The 10,071-nt window shown below is 38.2% G+C and overlaps 1 protein-coding gene across 5 annotated transcripts in view; it reads right to left on the bottom strand.

The window, feature by feature from the left end:
- Positions 1-322: 322 nt before the first annotated feature.
- The window catches only part of Pak5 (p21 (RAC1) activated kinase 5), a 345,014-nt gene continuing 335,265 nt past the window's right edge, over positions 323-10,071 (bottom strand). For all 5 annotated transcript variants that reach the window (XM_078051414.1, XM_040274035.2, XM_021723159.3 and 2 more), the window contains 3 exons: positions 6,693-6,818; positions 5,064-5,198; positions 323-2,601 (listed from right to left, as the gene is read on the bottom strand). In XM_078051414.1, the coding sequence (XP_077907540.1) occupies positions 2,446-2,601; positions 5,064-5,198; positions 6,693-6,818 (417 nt within the window). In that variant the 3' untranslated portion in view covers positions 323-2,445. The remainder of the gene's footprint in view (positions 2,602-5,063; positions 5,199-6,692; positions 6,819-10,071) is intronic.

The following is a 10,071-nucleotide window of genomic DNA, read 5'->3' as shown; positions in this document are numbered from 1 at the left end:
TCTCAATGGTGTTATCTATATCACAGTTTGACACTCTTTGTAACTTCTGGGGATGGGGAGACTTGTCTTTAGTTCCTGTCACAGCAACTTTTTTTTTAATGCCTTGTTAAAACCCTATTGACAGATTTCTTTTTAAAAATTATTTTTTATTTGTGGTGCTGAGAATTGAACCCAATGTCTCACACATGCTAGACAATCACTCTACCACTGAACCACAATCCCAGGCCCTGTCACGAGTAACTTTAAACCAACTCCTTTATGTTCCCCACAATCACAAATAAACCATCCTTGGTTATTCAATAAGGCCAAAAAACACAATGGGGAAAAGGCAAACATTTATTTTTATTTGCAAGTGCAGTTTCTGCCACAGATCCTTTTAAGCTACAGTAACTTTTGGTAAACTAACACTTTAAAAAATAGCCAATAATAAGAAAGTTACATGAAAAAATTTCCATTACATTGTCAAAAATGTCTGAATCCAAAATCCATTGTTTTCTGCAGTTTTTTTTTTTAAATGTTTGTTCTGGTTAAAAAAGGATTTATTTTTCTTTTCTATCTTATTCTACATAGTCCTGCTTAAATTAAGACAATCTATTTCATGAACTTTTAGGACTGCCATTGTCTGCATTTAGGTTTTTATTCTTACATATTTATATTAATATTTTAATATTTTACATAAAACATCAATTTGCTATTTTATGAAACAAAAAAAAATTATAGATCCTATTGATGGTGAGGCATTTCCAGTTTGGGGAAAAACTGAAAATCTAAACCATAGAAGGTCATTTTTATGCCTCCCCTCCCTTTTAACTATAATAAATAATTAGCAACCTATTAATATTACAAAAAAATCCTTAATTATGCTTAGAGTAACCAGAGTATTTTTTGCAAATTTAAATTTATATCTGTTACAGTATATGAAGTCATTAAGAAAAGCCTCTGGTTTTCCAGTTTGGTAACAAATGGCTTTTGTCTGATGCATAATTAATAGAAACTAATGATGACTATGTAGCTCTTCCAGAGTTTTAAAGGCAAATCTATATTGGCCTACAGTTAACATGCAAATTCATCCAACAAGCAACACAAAATGTATTGTAGTAGTCATTCATTTTTATCAACATTCAAGAAGACCTAGACAGCAGCACAAATTCTCCTATGTCAGAAACACTTCATAACATGGTTAAAACTGAAGTCAGATCATACCTGGTAAAATACCTCCTCTTTCTAATTCATCCTCTAGCATCAGTTCAGACTTCCAGCACAATACATGAACAATAGAGATTAATACTGTGGTACAAAGGTAAATACAGACAAGAGTTTGGTGTGCTAGCATACAGAGTTTTAAAACAGTGATCAATGAAACCAAACATCTTGCCTTGTTCACTCTCATCTCCCTTTGTGAGCCTGAAATTCCCACGGTCTCACTGAAACATTCAATTGTGGGGGAAAATGAGTCCAATGATCCTAGCATTGACATTGCTCCCTGGAAGGGAAATTTGGCCACAAGGGGATGGCATTCCCATTTGAGGGTATGCCACACTAAGGAAAACATCCTGATGTGCAAGAAATGGTTTGCTTCTAAAAGCCTTGAAGGAAAATGTGATTTTTTTTTCAAAATATTTAGCTTTATCCCAAGGAATAGTTTGGTGGTTTAATGTGGCTCAAACTTTATTTCATCATTTTTGGTTGGATAAATGAAATGTGTACACCATCAACCATCACTCTTAACTCTTCTTCCATCACATAAGACACTTGTTAAGATAAGAAAGATATTCTACTAAAGCTGACGGTGATTGAGAGTCATTCAGTATTCAAAGTTCCTAAAGAATCGTTGGTTCTCTGAAAGGGATAAAAAAGTAGGAAAGGCTTTGTTCAAACTCCTGCTAGTAAACAAGTATTACTTCAACTGATACAATGGCTACGTGACATCAAAGTACTATAAATTATCAAAACTATTGTACAGAAAAATTACAAATTCATTGCAAAATACATTACACTGCTACCATTAAGAAAAAAGTGCTTTTTGTTTTCCTTTCTTTCTTTTTTTTTTAATTTATTTTATTTTATTTTTTTTGCCAGAAAAGTATTCTTTCAATATAGAAAATCCTATGCGGTACCCTGCATGTGGCTAGGATATAACATAACGGAGTTTGTACTGAGTCCTTCTGATTTGCTGGATGAAGGGCTGAAAAATATAATAATGACTTATTAAAGCCATACTCCAAATGACCATGCCAGCTGTCAGTGGAGAGATGCCTATTTAAGACACAAGAAGATGCCCTGGTCTGTCGAACCCTGCCGGTCATCGCACTGTCCCACCAATCAGCTGGTCTAGAATGCACAGGCCTTTTGTATGATCTGTAGTTTTTCTTATGTTCTCCTGAATTATTCTCACATCCTTGCTTAGTTTTGTCACCTACGTGAATCCTCTGCTCAGTGATGCCCTTAGTGATGCCTATATTGTCTCATGAGGGGAACGATGCAAGATGGTGGACCTGCCAATTTTAAGAAAGGATGTCCAAGGAGTTCCTGGGCCGTGGCTCTTAGAGCGGGTTCCCTCACCAACATGAGGTCTAGGAATCCCCGCAGCATTGAAGAGACCTGTGAAAACATACAGAGATAGCATCCTGAGAACTAACACAGACACTGACCCCAGTCCTCAAAATAATTTCCCAGTCCTGGCAACAGCTTCAAATTCTAGAAACTAGTTGCGTTAGGAAGAAAGGTATGTGAAAGAAAAGAAGGCATTGTCTTTATCAACACATGATGTTTTTATTTAAATTTGAAATAATAAGGGTATAATTAAGAATAAAATCTTATTTACCAAATAAAATAGTAATGGTAATAATAGGGACAACAGCAACAACTGCATGATTACTATATATAAGTACTGGTCACACAGGCAATGAAGTACAGTATAAACATGGAATAGTCTTATTTTTCTAGCAACTACAATCATTTGGGCTCTGTGAACTCCCCTCTCTTGAAGGGAAAGAAGTCTAGATTACTACGTACTTTTTCATATACATCTTAACTACATTCAAGTACATACACAAAGTGAATGGTCCAATAGATTTTAATATATCTTCACATATATTCACACCCGTCAAGGTTTCTAGAAGGCTACCTTGGGCCCCCTTCCTGCCAATATTCATTCCTAGCAAAAGCTAACTATCCTATGGATTTCTAATAGCATAAATTAGTTTTTTTCTGCTTTTATACTTTATAGAAATTGAGTTAGGCACCATGGACCCTTCTCTGTCTGGCTTCATTCATTCAACATTGGGTCTGTGAGATTCATTCCCGATGTGTGTGACCAAAATTTCATCCTTTTCATTGCTGCATGGTACTCATTGCCCAATTATACCACACCTTGTGTATCCATTTGGTAAATAATCTTGGGAGTCTCCAGCTTTTGACCTTTAGGATTAAAGACACCTCATAGATGGCTTTGAAGAACACTGGCACTCATTTCTATTGGGTGTAAGACTATTTTCTTATAATACAGCTTTTGTTACTTATCATTATTTAAACTTAGTCCAACCCAGTAAACAATTTAATTTCCTATTCAGCTCAAGCAGTTCCATTTTTATTTATTTTGATTTTGCAGGTTCACACAACCTATGTGAATGATTCCACTAATGCTCTTTCCTGAGGTTCAGGTGAGAGGAAAGAGGAGACTCTACCATTATAAAGTCTTCTCCCCAGCCCAGCTCAATAGTGCATACCTGTAATCCCAGTGAGAAATGAGTATTGTGTGTTCAAAGCCAGCCTCAACATGTTGGTGATGCCCTGAGCAGTGAAACCCTGCCTCAAAATAAAAACTAAAAAAAAAGCGAGGGGTGTAGATCAGTGGTTAAGTGCCCCTGCTTTCAATCCCTCTCTGGTACCAAAAACCAAACAAAAACAACCCCCCAAACACAAACCAAATAACAAAACAACAATAAGGACAAAAAACCCAAGGTATTCTCCCCTATAAGGCAGCCTCATATTCTCTCTTATTACTACTAAGCAGATGGGAGGGAGATGTGGCTGGGTCAGTGTTTACAGAAGGGTCCTGGAGACATATCCCTTTCTCAGCAAGCCCCGCAGGGAGCTCACCTCTTTGCTATGTGGTATCTCCTGGACTTCTCATAATTTTTCCTGAGATTGGCCTCGATCCACATGTTTTGGGAACTAGGAAAGGCCCTGCTGGGTCTCTTACATGTATTACACTAACATGGCCTTCATCACTGCATGACCCAGTCCCTGCACACCTCTCTGACATGTTCTACCCTTGTCCCTGGCTCACTTTGACATACTCATATAAACCTTATTCTTTCTTAGCTTTTTAGGTCCTTGTACTTGATGTCCCTCTGCCTGGAACATTGGTCTCCCATACCATTGCAAGATTTTTGCCTTCTTTCCAATTTTTTTTTTTTTTTTTTGTACCAGGGATTGAACTCAAGAGCACTTAACCACTGAGCCACATCCCCAGCAAGATTTTTGCCTTCTTTCCATTTGAGTTCCAGATCCTTGTTTACAGATCCTTGTCAGAAGCAAGGGCTTCCCTCACTCTTTGACCTAAACCAGTTCTCAATCCCCTCTCCTGTGCACACCATTATATCACAGTGCTTTGTTTTCTTCATAGAAATTATTTTGTTCATCCATTTGCTTATAGTTTATTATCTCCTCCTCCAATCAGAATGTAAGTTATGTAAGAAATAGGAAATCTGGGGTCTTTCACCCCAAACTTCCCAGTAGTTAGAAGTCCCCAGCAGGTAACAGGTGCTCAAGGAGTGAGTATTGAATGGAGCACTTGATTCACTCTTCCAATCAGCCCCTTGAGACATGAAATGATCCCACAACATTTTACATATGAACTCTGGCCAGAAAGGCTGAATCACAAGCCCAATGAATAAACAGAAGAACAGAGATTCGAATCTGAGTGACTAATTTCAGAGGCTATATGCTCTTACACCAGAATCTACCCACCCACTGGGTGTGGCATGCCAGTCTTTGAAGCCACAGAGACGCTGAAAGATCTGATAACTACTTTGGACCTAGCAAAACTCACTACTCACCTTGTGCTGGTCCTTCACTCTTGGAGGTAAACTGTCCCGGATCCTACGCATTGCCTGCAGAGGAGGCTCATTGAAGTAGGGGGGCTCACCATCAATCATCTCTATCACCATGATCCCAAGAGACCAGATGTCCACCTGTTGGGCACAACACACTGGTTATGACAGGTGAGGTGAACACTCTGAAATGCTGGATGTGTCCATGGAACCCAATAGATTCTTACTTATTCATAACTTAATATGGTATTGGTAACTTCTCAAATTTGCAACTCAGATTTATCAGCTGACTTGTTAGATTACTGAGGTCCGTGGTTCTCTTTTTGCTTTTAAAAAGTGTCAGTGAAGTTCACACCAATAAGTAATAAATGAATAACTTAACATTCTGAAGTTCAGTACTTCAATTTTTTCAGTACTTCAATTAATTTTTAATTAAATTCTGTAATGAACTGCCTTTGAGAGCAGATTCAAAAAATCCAAATTTTTATGCTATGAAAATAGAAAATAAAGTTGCATTTAAAATCATAAGAAAAGTTCTTGACATAGTCATAACAAACTGCAAGGAGCTACTGCATACTATGCAAAACACATACCAATATTTTTTTAATAATTTGGTTTTAAAAAATAGTTCTTTTCCCACCTACTTTGGGATTTCCCACCCCCTTATGTTTTATTGTTTTGAAGCAGCATGCACAAAACCCTGCTTTATATAAACCATCTCTAGGGAGAAGAGAGAGAAAAAAAGGAAGGAATGCTAAGAAATTCTTTCTGAGTGAAGAATGGGAAGGGAGGACTATAAGGGTGCTATGAATTCCCAGTATGCTGCATTTCTATTATACTACTTGGCAGTGACTTTTGCTGAGAATTTATCTCTTGGAAAGACAGTGAGACAAACAAGTTGAATACTCCCTCTGAGGTCAAGCTAAGAAGGGAAAGAGCAGATTCGGCCTTAACTTATGCCTGCATTCTTCATGTTCTGGTTCATGCCACTTTTTCCCAGACTTCTCCTCTCTCAGAATCACCAGCTGCACCGTAACATGTGGACACTCTATACTCAGCTGGAACTGGCTGCTTGGGCTCCATGTGGATGGAGCCTTGTGTGTCTCAGAGCTCCTACTCATGTTATTCCCTCCCTAGAAGGCCTTTATTTCACCCCCTATGGCAGCTCACTTTCACCTATCCAAGTCCTATCCCTTCATAGATTATTGTTTGCTTTCCAGAAAAAATATAAATTATAATGTATTTTTGAATGTTATAATAGTCACATGATTTTTTTTTTCTATTAGAAGCCATTATGGCTCAATCAAATATAACCTCTACTTGTGGTATTTTCTCTGATCCTCTTGCCTTTCTCTGAAATATGCCTGCTAATTTTAGCATCTCCAGGCACCTATTTAAGTGTGGGACTCCCTTCCCAACTCCCATATACCTTGTAGGATTGCAATAAAAGCCCCTGGATAAATATTATGGCAATATCCCGAGTAGTGGCCAATGTCACTTCAGCCTACTCTGTCCTAAATCAGTGAGTGGGAATCAACTGTGGTGTCAAAAGTCATCGCTCCAATTGTCTGTGGTCACCAAATATCAGAACACAGCATCAATGCCACTTTTGAAAAATGCCTGTTTTGCCCTTACCTCTGTCCCATAGGGTAGCCTGGAAATAACTTCAGGTGCCATCCAGTAAGGGGTGCCCACCAGGGATTTCCTCTTTGGCACCTCTTTGGAAACTTGAGCACAGAAACCAAAGTCAGATAGCTTTATCTGAAAAGAAAAGGAAAACCATAAATGAACATTTTGAAAATACTGTCTGCTAGGCATACAAAAATAAATAAATATATTTACCTAGAAATAAAGACATAAAGAGCATCAAATTCAAATTCAATAACCAGCCTCAGAAATATCAGAGAAGAGGTCACAAGACCCTTTTATTGGAAAGGCACAAATCCATTTTAATGGAAAAACTTTTTACAGGTCTACCAGAGTTGACTTCCAAAGGCTTGAACTCTAGCTGCTTTTATCTTTTCATAAAACAACAAAAAACTCTCACAAACTAAATGTATAACCTATTCATTAAATCTCAAACCCATAACTTGAATATAACAGATGATGCTTTAGTGTAAGTAAATTGCTATTTGTGGGGGGAAATTTGTACACATTGCTGCAGCATAGGCAATTGAGCACATTTAGAATTCTATGTACCATGTGATGATTTAAACAGCCACCCTCTTTTTTAGTGTGTCTGTAATACCGGAAGATATTCATTTATCTAGGATGCCAAGATGTCACTTAAAGTGTTGGTTCCCCTTTCCTTTTTGTTTTGCTCCTTTTTCCTGGGAGACAACAGAAGTTAACATTGTAAACATCTCTGAGAGTGGAAATGCAGGTGTAGAAACAGGATGTCAGCACATGGTTGACAGTTCCTTAAGGTGGAGGTCAAGCTAAGAAGGGAAAGAGCAGATACTAAGCACTCAGATATGGTCAAAAAGAAAACGAACTTTGAAAATTCTTGCACAAACTTCCTGTCCTTTTAAGAACATAATGCACGGTTAGACACGGGTTGGATTGTATATTCTAAATGATCGGAATTTGGTTTATTTCTGGGAGGCACACTTCCTGGTCAGGATGACCTGCTCTGAACTTCAGGTGGCCTTACCAACTAGAACATCAGTGGGCCGCTTAGTTGTTAGTGGTGATAGAATCCAAAAGGAAATAGTACACTGGGCATTGTTTAGCAGTGGTGCAGAATGAATATTTGAAGTTAAAATTCTCTATAGATCCAAGATATAGTCTCTCAGGTATGAGTTCTGTCGTGATATCTATAACTTTCTGAACCTCCTTTCTCAATCTTCCTTTTCAAATTTGCTTTTTCTTTTTTTGTCTCTACCTCTGCCATCTACACCTTAGACTTTGATGTTCCTTTGGGTTCTGCTTTCAACTCTAACCTTTTTTTTCCTTTTTACCTCTTCTTGCTGCATATTCTCTTTCTTCCTATACTTAATTCCTCTCCATTTAAAATCTGTATTTTGGGTTGGGGTATAGCTCAGTGGTAATGTGCTTAGTTAGCATGCATAGGATCCTATATTTGATCCCTGGCATCACACACACACACACAAAAATCTCAAAAACCAAAAAAACATCAAACTGTGTCACCAACCAGTATATGTCTCCACATTTGGATGACCTCAATCAAACTTGCTAATATTTGCCTAGTGATGCTGCAGCCATCTTAGTTTGCACAAGCATACTTTACAATGCTTTCGCAATGAGCAAATTGGCTGTGAGCACATGTCTCAGAATGTACCTTTGTCATTATATGAGGTGCACCTATAATAGTGGACTAGAATAGGTGCCAAATCCAATGACTGGTGGCCTTATAAGAAAAAGACAGGACACACAGACACATAGGGAAGAGCATAGGAAGATGGGGGCCACGATTAGAGTGATAGTCCTCTACTCCAAGGAACACCAAGGATTACCAAAAACATCCAGAAAGTAGGAGACAGGAATATAATAGATTGTCTCTCAAAGCTTTCAGAAGGAACAAATCCTGTCAACACCTTGATTTGGGGTCTTCTGTTCTCCTGCACTGTGTGAGACTAAATTAAATTCAGAGAGAATAAAACTCCACTCAGTTTGGGGGACTTTGTTACTGTAGTCCCAGCACACTCTCAAAATACACTCTAGATAAACCTCACTGAGCTGTTACTACATGTGAGGTACCACTGTAAGCACTTTTCATGTATATCTCATTTAACTGCTCACAAGAAATGAATGCGCTGGGAAATATCATTATCCCCATTTTATAGATAAGTAAGCCAAATTATAAAGGGGTTAGGTTACTTGCCCAGGATTCAGGGCAATTAATGGGAAAGCTAGGATTCAGATGTTTAATCACTACCCTGTACTGAAGAGCAAAATTATAGGTCAAAAGAAGGCAGTTAGAAATGTTGTAGGTGTTGAAGATGGATTGCTGATAGGGTGTCTGAAGAAATGAGAGGGATGGTATCCAGAGTCTTGCTACTCAAATCAGCAGCAGCACCAGTAGCAGCAACAACATGACCTGGGAGCTTAATAGACTTGCAGAATCTTAAGTCCCACCCTAGACCTAATCAAGTCAGAGTCTCCATTTTAACAAGAGCCTCGGCTATTGGTTCTCACATTGTAGCTTACAACAGAGAGACCACAGTTCACCCAGGGAAAATAAGAACAAGGAGCATCCCTTGGTCAGGTGAGGAGTAAGAGGCACTGGTTTTCACAGGGTCTCATGTTTTCATTTCAGCATCATGACAGAAGCCTTCCTGAATATACTGACAACCCACCAGATGGCCTTTCAAGATGCTCCTTAACCTGCTTTCCTTTATATTGCCAACCTTATTCCTCATTGCTCTCATATGTACTGCCACCAGTCCTAAGCATCAAGGGGGTTCCTGGAATGGGGGATTTCCAATGCTAAAACCTGAAAAGTTCCATGCAAATTGGAAAGAGTTGGTCTGTTTCCAAATATGAGTTTTTGATCATATTTCTTCCTACATATTCAATTCTCAAGTATACTCCAGGGGATTAAGCACATCTCATTTCCTCTGTGATTTTTCTCAGAAACCCATATTGATCAGTCACTTCTCCACATTCAAGAGAATTCTGGACACTCAGTCTTGAAAAGTTTTCTAATGCGGTTATGTCACTCCAGCTAGCAATGATATTCCTCAGGCTAACAGCTCAGCTTTTTTGATTGTGGAGTCTTCCTGTTTTCCTTAAGAGCTGGGCAAACAATAGATGCTCAAAAAACACATGCCACCAGATTGATTTTATGTTGACATATGCATACATGATAGTAGATCACATGATAGAAGACACATTGGGGCTCTTTCTGAAATCATCATTGACATATTGAAGACATCTGTTTCTAGGATCAAAGTTAGAATACAGATGAAATACATAAAAATGTTTGGGAATGTTTTTTACTCTTTATTTTCTGTTCCTGATCTTTTCACTAATAAGTCACTAACAGTGGCTT

Source organism: Ictidomys tridecemlineatus, chromosome 5, assembly GCF_052094955.1.
Source record: "Ictidomys tridecemlineatus isolate mIctTri1 chromosome 5, mIctTri1.hap1, whole genome shotgun sequence".
Lineage (NCBI taxonomy): Eukaryota > Metazoa > Chordata > Mammalia > Rodentia > Sciuridae > Ictidomys > Ictidomys tridecemlineatus.
The sequence above is the reverse complement of the archived record's forward strand: the minus strand, read 5'-3'. Positions and strand labels throughout refer to the sequence as shown.